General features: G+C 47.7%; 1 protein-coding gene across 16 annotated transcripts in view; it reads right to left on the bottom strand.

Annotated features, from left to right (window-relative positions):
• Positions 1-18,710, bottom strand: part of FBRSL1 (fibrosin like 1) — an 863,567-nt gene that overhangs the window by 14,039 nt on the left and 830,818 nt on the right. For 8 of the 16 annotated variants that reach the window (XM_066609681.1, XM_066609673.1, XM_066609675.1 and 5 more), the window contains 7 exons: positions 16,717-16,767; positions 14,381-14,476; positions 7,301-7,372; positions 6,139-6,177; positions 5,097-5,168; positions 4,650-4,733; positions 439-571 (listed from right to left, as the gene is read on the bottom strand). In XM_066609681.1, coding sequence (XP_066465778.1) covers positions 439-571; positions 4,650-4,733; positions 5,097-5,168; positions 6,139-6,177; positions 7,301-7,372; positions 14,381-14,476; positions 16,717-16,767 — 547 coding nt within the window. The remainder of the gene's footprint in view (positions 1-438; positions 572-4,649; positions 4,734-5,096; positions 5,169-6,138; positions 6,178-7,300; positions 7,373-14,380; positions 14,477-16,716; positions 16,768-18,710) is intronic. The other 8 variants (XM_066609677.1, XM_066609679.1, XM_066609689.1 and 5 more) reach the window with 3 other exon arrangements.

The following is an 18,710-nucleotide window of genomic DNA, read 5'->3' as shown; positions in this document are numbered from 1 at the left end:
GAGAAGAATGAGATGGAAACCCTAACAAACCCCCCTGCCACAGTATTGTGCCTGCAGCATACTAGTTCCACTGGCGAGATTCCTGTGCAATCAGGAGGGTAGGGGAAGACTGTTGATTTTTCCATTGGTTTTGTGGGGAGGATTATCTTGATTTGTAAGGAAGGAACAGATCCAGCTGAAGCAAATTTGTGCAGGCCAATTTCATTATTAAATACGGGCGATGAGATTCTAACAGGCATTTTTTTTTTCCGCCCAGAGCCTCAACACTCATAATCCAAATTGATCAAGCAGCAGCAAGAGGAACAACGCTTTCTGACAACGCTTCCACCTGGATTAATGTCGATTTTTAAGACACAAGAAGGGGCAGGCGGGTGGGGGGTGGAGGCGTCAGGGGCAGGCCTGGGTCTTCTGTACTCAGACAACTTCCTTCTTCCTTACCTGTGGTGGAGAAGAGTGGGCGAGCGAGATCTTGTGGGTAGTGGAACCCTGGAAAGACACCTGGAGCAGGAGGTCTGCTGAAGAGGTCCAGTTTCCCACCTATTTCAAGCTTGTGGGGGTCCAGCTGCATTTGCTGTCAAAGGATACAAAACACAGTGTTATTACGTGCTCTCCTTTTCCTACCAGGGGGAGGGGGGTGCAAACTTCATGCCTGTCTTAGCGCTGCCAAGGCAAGTAAGCCGGAGCGAAGGCAGCGTCTGTGGCAACGTACTGCGAGTCAGGCACTGACAGTGGCCTCCGCGAGGCCATTTAGCTCAACAGCTTTCCAGCTGTCTCCTCCACTACTGCCACCACATCAACAAGGCCTGGAGCAAGCTCCTGGTCCCACGGGGGTGAACTCAGTGTAAGAGTAGATGAGACATGATAGGCCGAGAGAGCTGCACGCGTGCCCTGGATGCGTCTTCAGCCCCGCACAAGCGTCCTTGCAAGCTGCATATGGAGCCAGGCCGGACGACAAGGGTCACAAGCTTGCTTGCTTCAGAGACAGGAGGAGGCTCTGCGGAGGCTCCCTCTTTCCTGGGGCAAAGCAAGCTCAAAAGAAAAGACTCATGGAAAAAGGAAGAGGATGAGGAAAGAATCGCCTGCTTGCCTTCCAGCTGCTTCACAAGCCTATTCATTTCAATATCCTCAGAGGACTACGCTACCCTTCACAAACGGTTAAGGACTGGCCTGTGATGAAGTGCAAGGAAGTGCCCATGCACGAGGACGACACTTGGCTGCCTTCAGGGAGGGGAAGCAGAAGCTTCTGTACTTTTCTCCAACGGAGGACTAACTACAAGTGATCAGGTGCTTACACTACCATCACTGAGGGCTTCCTAGATCAGCGCTTCTCAAACTGTGGGTCAGAACCCCACCAGTGACCCGAATTCTGGTGGTCGTGGACCCTGCGATCAGGAAGCCACAAGGCAAAATGGCATGCGACCCTCTTCGCTGGCTGCATCGTGCCACTTCCTGGTTCAAAAAAGAGTCACGACCTACCGGTGGGTTGCATCACACAGTTTGAGAACCACGGCATGACGTGGCCAACGAAGCAGGCCGTGTGCTGGCATGACCCAGAAGTGACTTCCAGGTTGCGTGCCCTTTTATCTTGCAGCTTCCTGGCCTTGGTGGGCCCAGGATCCACTGCAGATGTTGCTGTGGGTTGCCAAAGTTAGGAGTTTGAGAATCCCTGGCCTAGATGCTACGGGGCCACTGCCAAAGAACAGTCTTCTCTATGGATGCATTGGAAAACAAAATGCATGATAGGATCTCATTGCACTCTGGTTTATCCCAGCTGTGCTCCACTTTGATGGCTGCTGCTTGCTAGGGCAGGGAACTCACATCACCATGCCATCTTGCCCCTGGTGTTCTGTGGCTGATGACCAGGGGAGAGAGGAGACAACAGAGGGCAGCTCCTTTGGGCAGCTACCATCACTCCCCAGGAATGCCTAGTGCTTCCCAGAGTGTCAAGCAAACCACTATTAGACTGATACAAAATCAGTCTAATAGCATATCAACCATTCAAGAATCTTCAGAGGCATAGCCACACCATCTAGCACTTGGGGGCACAATTTTTTTAACACCGCCCCACCAAGAAAGCTTGGAAAGAAACACCCCCCCCAGCAAAAACGAGAAATGTCTTTCTAATGCCTCTAGCAGGTCTTCTGAGGGTCTGGAAGGATGCACACAGCCTTGCCAGGGCTTAGAAAGACACATGCATGGTCTCCCTGGACCTCAGAGAGGCACACCCCTGACACCCCCTAGGCATGGCACCCAGGACCTTTGACCCCCTGCCCCACCAGCTATGCCACTGAGAGTCTTTGATGGAGGCCCTGGCACCTGACGCTCAACAGGAGATATCAGGGGCCAGACTGGGGCCTCAGCCAAGCAAATCAAGCACTGACCTATGGCCCTGGTTGGGCATGCTTATGGGCTGTGATTGACCCTGAGCACAATGCAGAGTGAGCCAAACTAGCTCAGTAAGTTTGGAAAACTCTGGGGTTCGGGCAACAGCAAAGAATAGAAAGTCAGGCTGACTTGTCTGTAGTCTGAATGATTTCTACTAACACCTGTGGGTGAGATCCAAAGACCCCTTGCATGAGCAGAAGGATAGACTTGCTCCTGTGAGAGGTTCCCCCCCTCCCGATTCTGGATACTGCCCTTTTTCTATTTTTTTTCCCTGCTGGAAAATATAACACATTCACTGAACTGGACAGTGGGTTGTATCCAAAGAAGGTCAGTTACAAGTAAGCACCACTTACATCAATGCAACAAGTTAATCGTAACTAATTAAAGCCCCGCTAACTCACAGTGGGACTTGGGGCCCAATGCCATGATGCCCAGTGCCACATATACCACTAGTGCTGGGTGCCGTAAAACACTTTCTTGCTGTGTACTGCCGGTGCTAAAGCAGCACCAAGTTGGCGCTGGGCCTCAGCGCCAGGAGGACGCAAGCAGTGGAGCGGCTGGGGGTAAGTATCGCCGCTGGTTGGTGGTGAGGCTTTTTTGGGGCGAGGGAGGTGAGGCGAGGGTGGAACCGGGCAGAGGGAGAATTGGGCCCAGGATGGGGTGGAGACAGTGGCAGACATCGCCACCGAATCCTATGCTCCCGCCCTGGCCAGGGAGCCCTACACAGGCTCCTTCAGTTCTGCACCCACTCAACAGTGGGTGCAGCTCTGAGGAGACCCATTGAGGCAGCAGTGCTTCCTTCCCTCAAAGAACCTCTGGCAGCTGTCCCTGGCCCATTGGATACAGTGATGGCCATTTCAGCGCTGCTGTTCCTCTGGGTTCCTGGGCAGCATATGGCTGTTACTCATGACTAACTTCCTGAGGAAACAAGCTAAGCACCTGAACAGAGTTTTGTAGACAAAGCACTGGAGCACCAGGAGTCTGTTAAAAACTGGCTTGCAGTTGGCCCAGTACGATGCAGACAGGTCTTAATACCTACTTTTTTCAGGAGATCAGTTCCTCAGCAATGGCAACAAACATTTGTGATGAATTAATGAGCAAAAAACACAAAACGGTTGTGATGATGGCAATGCACAGAAGGGCACAACACACAATTTCACCCCATTTGCTACTGTGTGCACAACAGTGTACTCAGGAGTCTTATGTTTCTGCAATCCATTTTTTTTTTTTTTTGGGGTGGCATTCAGCAGTTGTCAAGTAACTTCCATAGAAATTACCCAACCACAGACTATGGAGTGCTTGAATCTGTGGTTGTTGCCAAATCATGGTTTAGAATCTCAGATAATCTCCGTGGCTGACTCGGTTATTTAGGTTTCTCTCTTCCTCAGCCCAGGTCAAGGACACCCTACTGAGGGACTTCCCTGCTTTGAGTTTGCAACACCTACGCTGGCCTGGTGTACCTCCCACAACATTCGCCTGCATCCCACAACCTGATAATGAAACTTTTATGGCTTGGATTGTGCGAAGGAATGCACATTTTTTTGCTGCAAAACTTTGTGGAAATTTAACTGCAGCCCTGAAGGTCACGAACAGAGTAGATAGAAGGACGTTCTTTTCTTTCTCACACGACACCAGAACCAGGGGACAGCCACTAAAATGGAGTGTCAGGAGATTTAAAACAGACTAAAGGAAATATTTCTTTACCCAGCATGCAATGTCTGTGGAACTCCTTGCCACAGGATGTGGTTCAAAGCCTAGATGCCTTGAAAAGGGGATGGAGGAAAAGTCAATCACAGGTTGCAAGCCATGATGGGCATATGCAACCTCCTGGTTTTAGAGGTACGTGATCTCAGAAATACCAGATGCAAGGAAGGGGCAACAGGGTGCAAGGATCTTGTTGTCTCATGTGCTCCCTAAAGCATCTGGTGGGCCACTGTGAGATACAGGAAGCTGGACTAGATGATGGTTGTATGGCCTGACCCAGTGGGACTCTTCTTATAGTCAGGAGGTGTGGCTCTATCCCCACTGTGAGCACTCAAGCCTGATGTGGTTTTAGGTTGACCTGGTGTCTTGGTTGACCATCTGGTTGACCCCAGATGTCTAGGGGTTTTAGACAAATCACTTGGGGAAGGGAAAGCAGCTCCTCCTAATAGTCCTACCTCTCCAGTTTCATAGCCCGCCCCTCCATCCCTCCCCTCCACACAACACCGCAGAAGAAGAAAACCCCCAAGCACCTCTGACACAAGGACTAGCATTCTACTCGCCTGCTCTATGTTTTGTAAAATGTCCTTCACCGTACCGCTCATTTCACTCTGAACAGGATAACACTCCATATTCCACAGGAGGTACTAGTGCAGAAGGGAAATGATATTAAACACGCGTGCCTTTTACAGCCCCCTCCCCCAAACCACCCAGCTTTTTTTCTTTTCCTTCTTCTGATCTCTTTTTTGGGGGGAGGGGGTTTGCATATATTACTATTATCAACTTGTTTTGCGACCAGGCTGCCCTACCCACCAAACAAGCACAACCACTTATAGCTCTGTGATAGATGTTAAAGATAGAAAGGCTTAGATAATTCCACACCTGACCAAATGAGAACAATGCTGTAAGAAGTTACTTGTTGGTTTATAAGGGGTGGGGGTGGGGTGGCAGGGAAAAAGGAGCCTGTATGCCAGAAGGCTTCGTAGTGCTGAATAAACAGGCACGGTTACCTTTATCTTCTGCTGGTGGTGGTAGATCTGCCATGCGATTTGTACGTGAACGGCACACCACTTGCCTGGCTTCTGCAATCAAAGGAAGTAAAAATGGAGGTTTGATTTCTAAAATGCCACAGTCAAACTCTGTCTTTTTTCACTTCGGTAGTTAGCTCCCCTACACGATGCTTAGTCATTCATGGTGCCCCAGGTATCAAAGGCATTGGCCTGCTTTTATCATTCAGAAAATTGGGTCCTCGTCACCGGCAGGTTTGCGATACTGAAACCGGTGGATAATGAAATCCATGGTAGGTACTTTTGGGTTTTGCTAAACTGAAAGTGCCTACCACAGATTTCAGTATCTGTGTATTTTGGTATCTGTGGGGCAGGTCTGGGAATGGACCCCCCCCCCCTCCATGGATACTGAGGGCGTACTGTAAGTGGTTATTATTACACAGGAGAGAAGATCAAGTGAAATCCGTGGTTCTCTGGCCCACTGGGGCTCCGAACATGATCAGAGCCTTGCTCTGGTTGCATCCAGATCTGCTCTGAGGCCTGTAGAGGCCACAAACAACCTTTAGGCCCCTGACAGCATCAAGCCCCTTTCAGTTTTCGACACTTTGGGGGCCTTTCTGAGGCCTGTGGAGGCCATGCGCAGCCTGTAGTCTCAGTCTCAGAAAGGCCTCCAGAAGTCCTAGAAGGGCATAGCTTTGGTCAACTTCAGAGGCTTCCGGTTGGGCCAGATCTAGCTCAATGTGGGTCTGGGGGAAATCCACGGATAAGTAGGCTCAACCTGTATGCTGAATTAGAGAAATCATGCAAATGTGTTTAGTTTAGCAGATACTTAATTTGCATAATTTAAGCAGGTAGGAGAATCCTGCGTCTCTTGGCATAGAATGTGGGTTACTCTGGAAAGCAGCAGAAAGCAACTGCATGCTGTGAATCAACATGTATTAATATATTTACTTCAAAAAGCACCAAGGCTGGTTTGATTCTGTATACGTGCAGACTGTCAAATAACATTTTCATAAAACGTAGATTTAAAAAATCCCCAACAAACCTTACTTACTCGTACTGGAGGCCGATACGGGTCAGACACCTAAGGAAAATGTGGAAAAGGAGATTAGATTGGTCAAATTGGTCCAAGCAGAAGGAAATTAAGGTAAAGGGTAGCAATAGTAAAAAGATAGCAATAAGCAGAGGATAAGGTTGCTGCTTTGTCACAGAGGGTTCGTGGTTTTCACAAAGCTTTGAACTGGTGCCAAAAATACCCTGCAGTCTTAAAGCATATCTCCCTAAAAGATAGCCAGGATGGTATAGTGGTTTAGGAGTTGAACTTAGACCTGGAACCCTGCTCAGCCATGACACTTCCTGGGTGACCTGGGGCGAGTCACTCCCTCTCAGCCTCACCTACCTCACAGGGTTGCTGTGAGGACAAAAGAGGGAAGGAACCATGTATACCACCCTGAGCTCCTTGGAGAAAGAAATTATAAAATTGAGAAAAAATAAATAAAAAATAAAAATCCATCAAGGTGAAGAAGCACAAAAAAAAGGTCAGTTTTCCCAAGTTCCATCTGGACCCGTTCCAGTATATGTTCGTGCAACGTTTGTGCCACTTCTCATTCACAAGTGTGAGCAAGGACACCATCTTGCTGAATGGCTATCCATTGTGAGAACAAGTGAGAGTCAAACATGGAGGCCTCGGGAAAGTTGACCAAGTAGCAGCCCCGCTGCTGGCTTGAGGTTCTGGTCTGTTACATGGTGACACAAGTGCTTCTTTCTCTTTTCAAAAACAAAATAAAGAAGTGGCATCATTTACATTACATTTTTTCCATTTTTGACTACTTGGGCTTCCCTAAAATTAACAACTGGGAAAGAACTACTGTAAGGAAATGCCGTAAGCTGATCTGAGCCCATCAGACAGATCAGGATAAACAGTAGGCCCTCCTTTATCCATGGGTCTGGCACTTGTGAATTTAACTCAATGAGGTTGCTGACACATGCTGGAGGGCCTCAAATGACCTCCCGGACAGGACCGGACAGGACAGGTGCCTTCAGAAAGACTGCTTTAAAAAAAAGAAACATTTGAGAGAAAAAATAATTTTTGTTCAATATAAAGACTGCTACCCCACTACAAATGCTAATGTTTGACTTTCCGGTGACCAACCTTTGGCCAGAATCAGAGGCAAAAGTGAGAGAGAAGTTACACATTTTGTACCTACCCCTGGTGTTTTTTGTAGAAGGGTATGGTGTACTGCACCAGGTCTACTCGCTACGTCAATTGGATTTGAAGTCTACAAGGAAAAAAGCAAACAAACAGAAGCATGCATGATCTACGTCCTATGGCTTTGGTCACACTTTGACAAGACTCGTGGTGTTTTAGGGTGCTTGTCACGCTGCTCGGAACGGAGCGATGAACTCATGTTGTGTCAGAATGGAATAAGTCAAGATTCACAGAAGTCACATGGTCGGAGTAAAACTAAGAACAGAACCAGTCCACAGAGATTCATAATGACTTCAAATAACACCAGATTCTACAGCAAGAACTCTCAGTTTGATGGACAAAAGGTCTGGCTCAGTTAAGATGCGAACATTTTCATTTTGTTCTACTCAGGCTGCTTTCCTGGGAGTAAGTTCCATTGACTATAATGGGAGTTACTTCTGAGTAAAAAGGCATAGGATAGGGCTCTTGGTTCTACAGAGTGAACAGAACAATGTTCAATCAAGCCCTGGACAGCCCAATCCTGAGCTGCCTAGCGCACGGGGCTGCAGTGGTGCCAAAAATGGCTGCTGCTGCATCCAGTGCATCCCAGGCAGCTGCTGCCGCCTCATTGGGAGAAGGGGACCTTTGTCCCTTCCTATGGGTAAAACAAGAAGCCCTGCAATGGGGCTACTCGATTCTACGATGACCCAAAGGTCTGCGTAGAATTTAGAGCCTCCATGTCGGGCAGACGGCCTGATATAGAGGCTCAGGATCCGGTGGAACAAAGCTCCACTGGGCTCGCCTCCCTCCCTGCCCCGGCACACCTCCTCCCCGCCCTCTCCCCTCCCTGCCTTAACCTCCCCCTTCCCCAGAACACCTCCCTCAACGCCCCCATCTACCTCTACGCTGCCCAGCGGTCTGCACAACCGCTGAGCGGAAGAGCTCCGGTGCTCTACCGGTGCTAAGACTTGCAAACATGCCTTATGGAACATTTGCAGCAGTGCGCACCGGCGTTAAGCCTGTGCACACTAGTTAGGATCGGGCCCTTAGTTACAAGATGCACCTGCTCCTTCTTTCACTTCACATTGGTCTCGGGATTCCCTTAGCTTGCAGGGGAAGACGGGGCTTGGGGTGAGCAATCCCTTCCTTGGTCACTGCACCTGTTGTCGTTCATGATGTGTGCAGAAAGTTTAGTTAATTCCCTAGCCAGACATTTAGCTCATGACTTGGGCCAAACTGCTGTCAGGTTGCAAAAAGGCAGGCTCCAGAAGCAACCTGTGGATGTACTGCTGTAGCTTAAGTGTGATGGGTCAAGGGGTGGCTTTCAAAGCTGAACACATTAAAGAATCCTGGGTGGTGTGCACGAAGGAGCGACAGATAAATAAATAAATTCCTGCCTGCGGAAGGGCTGTCATGCCCCTTTTGCAGAATGACGGGCAGGGAGGCAAAAATAACAGTTATGATGCATTTTAAGGTCACTTCGCATTAATGGCGTGAGTGACAGAACTGCCCTTTGTTCCTTCTGTCCCCCTGAAGACAGACGGAAACGCTTCCTTCGGCAAAGTAAATTGAATACTTTTGACCTTTTCAAGTTCTTAGCTCATGAGAAATGGCCTCTGGGAAAGTGGCGGAGAACTCTGCAGTCAGGTTCGATTCATGTGGTGGGGGGTTTACATACGAGGCCTCGGGGAAGTGACATGAGAAACGAAAACAAACTCTTGGCTTCATAGGGCAGAGAGGACAGAATTCATTATGCCCCCATCCACCACCAAAGGCTTCTGTCATGATGATCTAGAGCTTCAAACCACCACATGGGAGGAAGAGGAAAGTTTAAGGAGAGGAAAAAGGTTAGGATGATTTGTTTGGGGTTTTGCCCTGCTCCAAAAACTTCCTTTTTTCTCTAGGGAGTCAAATCATTTCTGCAGCAAGTTACGGATAACATAGGTTAGTGCTTCTCAAACTGTGGGTCGGGACCCACCAGCGAATCACGACCTGATTTCTGGTGGGTTGTGAAACTGATGGCTGACAAGGAAAATGTATAGAGCCCTATTGAAAGTGAAATGTGGTGCAAGTGCATGTTTACTCAAGAGAAGGCAACCATGTCTCAGTCCACTTCGAAGGACAGGCCAAGGGGAATGCAGTGGCACCAGAATAGTCCTGATCTGATAAATGAAAGCCCCAAAAACCTGAGAAGGAAGTCCCCCCTCTCCAAGCTGACAAGGAAAATGTATTGAGTCCGATGGAAAATGAAACTGAGCCACATGTATACATATACTCGCAAGAAGGCAAAAGTGCCTTGGCTCCTAACAAAAGCCATGCAAAGGGGAACACAAGGCTACCAGAATGGTCCTGATCTGAAGAATATGAAGCTCAACAAGCCCTCCTAACGGTTGTTCCCCCACTACACCATAGTAAAAAGCATAAAAACAAGAGGTTTAGGGCGCAATCCTAACCAACTTTCCAGTGCTGGCATAAGCTGTGCCAGTAGGGTATGTGCTGCATCCTGCAGTTGGGGGGCAGTCACGGAGGCCTCCTCAAGGTAAGGCAATGTTCATTCCCTTACCTCGGAGCTGCATTGCCCTTATGTCAGTGCTGGAAAGTTGGTTAGGATTGTGAAGCTCCTGGAAAGGTGAAACTGGTTTTTTTAAAGTAAAGCTGTGTGGCTCACAATAGAGGATCATTTTTAAAAGAGGATGCCGGCGCATCCAACATGCTGATTTCGGTGCATCCAACATGCTCCCCATTCAGTCATGTTTAGCTCTGTGAAGCTGTGAATACAGAAATGAGGGCAGATTCATGTGTCGTTTTTGTGCTATACATCTCCCGATCACACAGTAAGTTGACACTGGGTGGGTGGACTGCTAAAAATCCAGAAGGAAAATTTGCCATTTATAACATTAACTGTTTTTGCCTTTGTAATTCAGAATTCAAGCTGGGCCAACCCGTGGCTGATTTCAGAAGAGTGAAAATACGTTAGCACAACAGTGAAATTAAATGAGCCCTGGACTTTCAGCTCTTACTTGTTTACAAGGATGCAGTAAACAAAGATCTTTTTTTTTCCTTGTCTGCTCCTTGAGGCATCATTGGGGCCACTATAGGAAGCTGGACTAGATGGGCCTTGGGCCTGATCCAGCAGAACTTTTCTTATATTCTTATGTAAAGATGATCTTATTTGCATAAGTTTTCTCCCATGGAATTAAAGAATTTGGCTATTAGAACCGATCTGGTGCTCCTTCTTTATGCCTTCAAAATAACAGACGTATTTTGCTAATGTTGGTTAGGGGACATGGAATTCATGTGGGGGGGAGTTCTCAGGCGCAGTCCCCCCCCGATTGCCACTTAAAATAACGTTTTGAGTGTGGCAAAGACTTCTGCCAGACATACCAGATTGAAGGTCCCCCACCATGCTGAATGAGTGTAAACTAGATCAGCATTTCCAAAACCGTGGGTCACGACCCACTGGTGGGTCACAACCCAATGTGCTGTGAATTACAGCCCAATGCTCAGTGCTTTGCCTGCAAAGCTTTTCTGGGAGCTTCCAGAGGCCACTTTCAGGTTGTGCCAGACCTGCGACCCACTCCATTGGCCTCTGTGGGCCCCAGAACCACCTCTGGGAAGTTCTAGTTTACTTCTGGTTTATATCTATGGCTTCTGGTCACTTCCAGAAGGTGTTCTTGGCCCATGGAGGCCAATGGAGTGGGTCACAGGCCCTGCACAACCCAGAAGTGGCCTCTGGGAGCTCCCAGAAAATGTTTGCATGTTTGCATTGAGCACTGGGTTGCAACCCACCATGAAGGATGTGGAAGGTCATGTCGCTCAAAAGTGTGGGGGATCCCTGCAGAAAAGTAAGTGCTGTATGTGGGCTGTCTGAAAACAAGGAGCCAGTACTGAGTCAGTTTTGTTCTACATAGTAAGCAAAGGACGGTTGAGAATGAGAGCCAGCATAGTGACTAACATTTTGGATGTGGACCAGGTGATCTGGCTCAGATCTTTGTTCAGTCACCTGTTCAATAGATGATCTTTCCCCAGTCACTATATTTCAGTCTAACCTACTTAGGATGGTAGGTTTCCCCATTCTGTCTTTATTTGCTGAGAAGACAGAAATGGGAAAACCCACAAGGCTGCCATGAGCAACTTGGAAAGAGGCTATGATAGAAATGTGATAGACAAACAGCTAGAAAATTGGGTTCATGTCAAGGACAACCCTGGAAAGAAGATACAAGTCAGGGCATGGAAATCAAGGAGTCATGCCATTCACTGTGTTGTATTCTTCAAGCTTTATATAATTCCTGTCCCTGACTGTGAGTTCAAGGGCGCAATGCTACCCAGCGCTGGAATAGGCAAGCCAAGAGGTTTGCACTGTACCCAGCGTAGGTTAGGGGCCCAAGGTGGCTCAGCCTTTTCCCCTTACCCCTGGGTAAGGTGCCCTTGCCCCTATGGGTCTACTTGAACTTGCGCCACCTCCTGAGGTAGCGCATGTCCTAAAAGAGCAGAGCGGCTTGAAGCCGCTTCGAACTTCCTGGGCGTAGGAGTTGGGATCTGGCATAACTGCTGGATCCCCAGCCCCATCTCCCACTCCCCACCTGCCCATCCCCAAAGCCGCCCACTGCCTGCCCTCCCCCTGCCCAGGAATGCCTCCCTCCCATCTCCTCCCCACTTCCTCCCCAACCACCTCAGAGCCTTGCGTTGGCCTTGCTGGGCCGACACAAGCCTCATCGAGGAAGCCGGTGCGGGGGCTTCTGTCAGCTTCCGCAGAGCAGGGTACCTCTGTGTGCCGGCCTGGCTTCCTCCTGAGGAGGTGCAAATGTGCCTTAGGATTGCACCTCAGGTAAGCAAAGGTTACAGTCCAACCCTTAGCTTGTCATTGGTAGTGAGAGCTATAAAAACAATAAGTGTATTTTATTTTTTTTTTTGCAAATGCAGAATGCCAACAGATAGCAAGGCTGCCATTTCTGCAGAAAGCTCTTTATCTCTGCGTAGTGAGGAGTCTACAGAAATGACAAGATATCCATACAACCGCATCACTTAGAAACACGTCTTTATCAAAACAAGTCCTCGCTTCATTTTTTTTGCAGAGCGCAATCAATAACTGTCAGGGTTGTTATAGATTGTTTTTCCTCTTCTTTCGAAAAACAGACTTAACATTTCAGGACGTGTTTGCAGATGGAAGGTTTTGCAAACGAGAGGAAGGGAATTTCAAGCCAGGCTTGAAATCTTTCAGACGAGAAATTGAATGAAATCCATGACACTTGAGCCATGAAAAGAGCAAGCACAGGCCTCTGCAGAAACAGCTTCTGAGAAACTCTTTCAGAGTTATTCTATGTATCAGGTGTCCTGTTTGCAAAATGCTTCAGGGTTTTAAGAGGCTGCGGAATTGGAGACAGGGAGAAGTCACACAGGCCAATCTGATAGTAAGATCATCAGATGTCCCCTGTGAACGGGATAAAGAGGCACTTTTTCAAGTGGTGCCCCTCTTGTATGTAGCAGCAGGGGGAGAGTAACCATCTCTTTTCACCCCAGTATAAGTTCTTGTCTAGTGGCTGTTTGCTGGTGTCACTTCTGCATTTTTTAAATTGTGAGCCCTTTGGGGTCAGGGAGTCATTTAGGGCCCAATCCTATCCAATTTTCCAACATTGGTGCAGCCAAAATGCAGTCCCGATGTAAGGGAACAAATGTTCCCATACCTTGAGGAGGCCTTTGTGACTGCCTCCCCACAGGCACATACTCCATTGGCGCAGTCGCACCGGCACTGCACAATTGGATAGGATTGGGCCCTTTGATTTTGTCTGTAAACCATTTTGTGAACTTTTTTTGTGGAAAAGCAGTGTACATATACTGTTAGCAACAGCAGCAGCAGCAACAGGACTCTGCACTCTTTTCCAGAAAGAAGCCAGTTTTATACCCCATCCCTTCGACCCATGTTTCCATAAAACAGCTATGTTCTTTTCACTTGACTTCCTAGGAAAGGCTGGTTACAGAGTCATAGGAGAGGAGCTAATGAGAAACAGAGGCTGCAGCTTAGCTGATCAGTTTCACAGATGGCATTGTTTCTGCTGGTCAGTTTCACTGCAGCTGTCCATTTGATGGCCAATCTGCGAGCAGTAGCAAGCTTTGCTACTTAAATGTAAGGGGGACAGGGGGAAGGCGTACAACCCACAATACTGCACACAATTCTGCCCTGTGTAGCAATCCGAGGCTTTCAGAATCCACTGAAAATTGCTCCATACTCATATTAACATGAAGAGGTACACTGTTTTCCAACACCGGTAAGGAGAAGGCTACACTCAAAGCAGCTTTTAAGACCTGACTAATTTAGGACTTTATGGGAGGGTGGGAGAGAAGACATGTGGCAATGTCTAGCATAAGAAACATATGCTGTGATGCTAATGCATCCCAGATAACCCATGTGCCATCACTGCAGGGAGTGGGGAAAATGCTGAGTGCCTTGAGATCAAGGCATCAACATCATCATCATCATCATCATTGAGTGCATCATCCCACACACATTTCTTTAGTGCACCAGATGCAGGTTAGTGGCAGCCACATGCCACTCCATAACATTGGTTTACTTTACAGTAGCTGAAAACCTTAACTTTGTGTTGGTGGTGCCCTTTGGAGGCCCCAGAGGCCTCCTCTGGGTCATACCAGGTCTCCATGGGTCTCACTCAGAATGGCCTGCAGAAGCCTCAGGAAGCCACTTCCGGTTTTTGGAAAACTATTTCTTGTTTGCTTCTGAAAATCCGAAGTAGCTTCCAAATGCTTCTGTGGGTCATTCTGAGGCCCTGTGTGACCTGGAGGAGGCCTTTAGTGTCTACCGAAGACACCACCAAGTTCAGACATTTTTTGTTCAATGATGACATCACTTCATGACGGGGCTACTAGAATGTGACCCTGTATTTAAGTGATGTGTACCTGTAGTCAGATCATTAGACAGATCCTTAAATTGTCTTTCACAATCATGAGAAAGTGGTTATTTGTAGAAGTGGCTATCTGATCAAGAAAGGCAGGTGTGTGTGTGTGTGTGTGTGTGTGTGTGTGTGTGTGTGGTTTCTCATGAAGAAAACAAACTGCAGCTAACACAACTGTAATGAATGCATACCTTCGGCTGAAACGCTCCCTGAAGAGATGAGAAGGGACCTGAATGTGGAAGCATCGGGGGCATTCCGGGCATGGCTGGAGGGTAGCTTGGAAAGAACTAGGAAAGAAGGAGGGGAAAATGGTGCTTACTTCTCATATCTCATACGCATGATGCAAGTCTGGCCCAAATTTGGTATAGTTTTCACTTACCACCAAACAAACAAACAACTCCCTTCTGCCCCCAATCCTTATCCTGAGGAGACTCCTGGTGCCCACAGGATCCAGTTTGCCATTTCTGCACCACTGGGGCCCTGGGCCCATCTCTACTATAATTCTTAATTCTGTTACTAAAGCTCCTCTTGCAAAAGAAGCCATTTTAGCAAGCATGAAAGCAGCCTGTTTGGTCTCTGAAATCTGTATCTGTCTTCCAGTTACAAGGTAATTATCACAGTTGCTGGCCATGAAGTCCACTATTATCAGCACACACTTTTAATTTTCCACCGTCTGTGGTCCCAGGACGCTGCTTCTGATGCAACAACTGATAAGGGGCGAGGGAAAGCGATAAGTACATCAGCAGGCATATTCCACCAGGGCGATGCTGGCTAGTTTGAATTCCTGCAACGAGCTTTAGGAGGACAACAGGGATACAGATACATCTTCAGCCTAAAACTTGTCTGAGAAAAGGGGAAAAAAGCTACATTCTGGTAATAGGTTCATTGGAACCAACCAAAATGACACAAAGCTGTGAGTTTGTGTAGTTCCAGCTGGTCCTGATACAGCAGAGGTTTCATTTCTTTGCAGAACATTAACAGGAAGCGCTGCATATAATTTGTGGATATGGAGATGCCTGTACTGCTATTGTGAGTACCATCTTTCCAAGTATTACTGCATCTGGAGATGGTCGCTCTGTGCAAGTCTGGGTGGGTCACCTGGGTGAGCCACCAGGCAGTTTTCATACCTCCTGGTCTTTTCTCAACTCCGCACACTCCTTCCCTCTGTAATGAAAAGGTACAGTCCATCTTCGTTATCCACAGATTTGAGACCATGGATCTGACTCAACATGGGTCCCAATGCATGTCAGGAGGGCTGAAGTGTGCCCTCTTGGACACAACCAGAAGGGTCTTCTGGTTGCCTCCAGGAGGAGTTCCTGGAGGGAACATCTAAAGGGAAAGAGGGTCCCAGGGTTATCACTGAGGTGAAAGTGAGTTGTGACCTTCTTGCTGATGCTGCAAAAACGCATGTGTCAATTTCATTTGTACCATCAAAAGTATAACTTCCTGATCATGGGATCAAACTAAGGCATTTGCGTCATCATTAGCCAATGAGTCTCTAGGTGGACTCAACTTTAAAAGCAGCAATGAAGAATAGATTTAGAACTCATGAGGAAAGGCTGAACAAACTGGGGAGGGACCAAAGCAGAAACGGGCTCTATGATTTTATTCTTCTAAGACAGGGGTGCCCAAACCCTGGCCCGGGGGCCACTTGCGGCCCTAGGAGACTCCCAATCCGGCCCATGGGGAGCCCCCAGTCTCCAATGAGCCTCAGCCCTCTGAAGACTTACTGGAGCCTGCACTGGACCGATGCAACTGTTCTCAATATAAGGGTGACTGTTCGACATAAGAACATAAGAACATAAGAACAGCCCCACTGGATCAGGCCATAGGCCCATCTAGTCCAGCTTCCTGTATCTCACAGCGGCCCACCAAATGCCCCAGGGAGCACACCAGATAACAAGAGACCTTGTCCTGGTGCTCTCCCCTAAAACCTCTCGCATGGGTTGTGGAATGAGGGCTGTTGTTGTTTGACATCTGTGATGCAGCAGCGGCAGCGAAGGAAACACCAGGCTTGCTTTGTGCAAGGTCTTCTGTAGGCCTTGAGCTACTGCAAGACCTTCATTCACTCATATAAGTTCCATATCTAATATATTCATTTATGTAAATTTGTTCAAATTTTATTTCCTGTCCCTGACACAGTGTCAGAGAGATGTCGTGGCCCTCCTGCCAAAAAGTTTGGACACCCCTGTTCTAGGAGATTAAGGGCCAAATCCTAGCCAACTTTCCAGCCCTAGTGTAGTTGTGCCACTGGGGTGTGTGCTGCATCTTGTGGTGGGAGGGAATGGAGGCCTCCACAAGGTAAGTGTACCTTGTACCGGTACACTTTGAGTGTAGCGGCATTGGAAAGTTGGATAGGATTGGACCCTAAGATGTGTCAGGAATGCAAATCAACATAGGAAAAAAAGCAACAGGCAGAAAATCAAAAAAGAAAGTCACTAGCATAGCTGAAACTTGTATCAGACATACTTAAAGAACAGGTCAAAAAAGTGACACAGAGCCTTAGAAACCTCACAAATGTACTCACATTGGAATGTCGAAAATAAGGGTTATCCAGTTTGGGAGCATACTTGTCAAACTGGAAGAAAAAGAGAAATGAGACAAACTGTTAAAAAGAGGAGTTTTCTTGGAGTATAATCTAAGCCTAAAGGCAACCGGTCCTGGTTGCAGAACACTTTAAAGCTATTTTGAGTTTGAAAAGATCTCACATAGGTGGCCTCTTGAATGTGCCAATTTGCAGCAGTGAAGCTGCATAAAACATCCCCAGCATCCAGGCCTTTGTTTCCAAGAAGCCAATTAACACCCTAATTATTTCCAAAAGTTTGACTCTGAATGATGATGGCTTTAGGAGCCGGAGCAGAAAACTTTGTTCCCGGTCTGTGCCTACCACTGCTTAACCTTTCCCTGTCTTCCTCTAAGGAGTAAAGACGGTTTTGCAATCTCAGCCATTTGTCTTTGTGACAGCCCTGTGAGGCTAGCCGCTATTATGCCCGTTTCAACGCTCCGAGTGAGACACGGCGGCTATCTCCAATGAACCAGGCACTGATTCCAATCGAGGCCTGACGGTTTATCCCCAGAATTGCTCTGAGATTCAGTGCTATTTAACCCTCACTCAAATGTTCTCTGCTGTTCCCCCTTGGAGGCTCACTTGATTATTCCATCACAGTTCAGCTCAGCCAACTCTTTGAAGAAAAAGGGAAGTCACCCAGAGAAGCCATGACTCTGCCCAGATATTTCAGCCCCTTGAGATATATTTCATGGCCCGCTGCATCTGACCTGTGTCCCATCAGAATTCTCACCGTGCCCTTTGAAGAAGGAAGGCATTCCAGCCTTAGGCAAAAGGGAGATGTGGGGAGGGGTGTCTTGCGGGCGGGTGAGCAATGACCCCTTTGAAATGCCACTCTTTTTTGGCAAGCCAGCTGTTGCTGTGTGCTCTCTCTCCTCCATACAGGAGAGCAGATTTGCAATTGTGTTAATTACAGTTATTAGTGGAGTCATGTACCCTCCAGTGTAAATACCATAAATTACTAAAACACATGCAGCTGGCAGTTTCAACACCACCCGCTCCTGGCATTTGGATTAATAAAACCCATTTAGTGGAATATAAGAAGATTGGAGCTCAAAACATAACAAAAGAGGGAGAGGCAAAAGCTGTTTTCACCCTTCAGCCTGACATCAACAGGGCGTGGGTGGGCGGGGAGGGAGTTTTTTTTGCCAACTAGATCAGATATCAGGATTCTTAAACAACACTGCCAGGCCTTCAAGGGAAAAAAAGTTCTGAGATTGCTTTACCCAGGAGGGGGGAAAGGGGAGGAATTTATTTGCACTCAAACACCTGGGGACAGATGTGGGGTGACAGGAATGGCTCTCATTGTTCTGCAGCTAAGCGGATTAGGAAAGAATAATATCTACAGGCCATCAACTGCGGGGGGGGGGGGCAAAGCAAAAAATGTCATTTCCCATGAGTTTGCCCCAAAATGCTGTTTGGGGACATTGGTTCCTTTGCTATAAGGAAGGGAGAAAAAAATGGGTTGAACCTCAAAAATAAACCCAAAAAACAGGTTGAACCTAAAAGGTTGAACACTGGTTGTAGAAATGGGGTCAGTCAATCTGGAAGACAAGGGGGCAAAGAAAAGCTGGGTCTTTTGGGGCATGGGGTGACCCCTGTTAAGGTTTTGAGAGTCCACCAAATGAAACCTGGGTGGGCAAATTGGTGGCATTTATAGTAAAAAGGAGTCTTTCGCATTGGGTAGGTTGGAGTTCTGCAAGAACAATATAAAGTTCCCAGTTGGTTTGGGAGGGTGTTTTAAAGTAATTTGAACCCCCTTGAAGAAGCCTCTTACCCTTGTCATAAGGAAACAATAAACTAAACACCACGGTCAGTATTGAAAACACAGACATGTAGCTATCAGTCCTTAGACTTCCCAGTCACAAATCCAGGACCCAATCCTATCCAACATTCCAGCACTGATGCAGTTGTACCAATGGGGCATGCACTGTATCCAGTGGTAGAGGGGCAGT

Source organism: Tiliqua scincoides, chromosome 14, assembly GCF_035046505.1.
Source record: "Tiliqua scincoides isolate rTilSci1 chromosome 14, rTilSci1.hap2, whole genome shotgun sequence".
In the NCBI taxonomy this organism is placed as follows: domain Eukaryota; kingdom Metazoa; phylum Chordata; class Lepidosauria; order Squamata; family Scincidae; genus Tiliqua; species Tiliqua scincoides.
The sequence above is the reverse complement of the archived record's forward strand: the minus strand, read 5'-3'. Positions and strand labels throughout refer to the sequence as shown.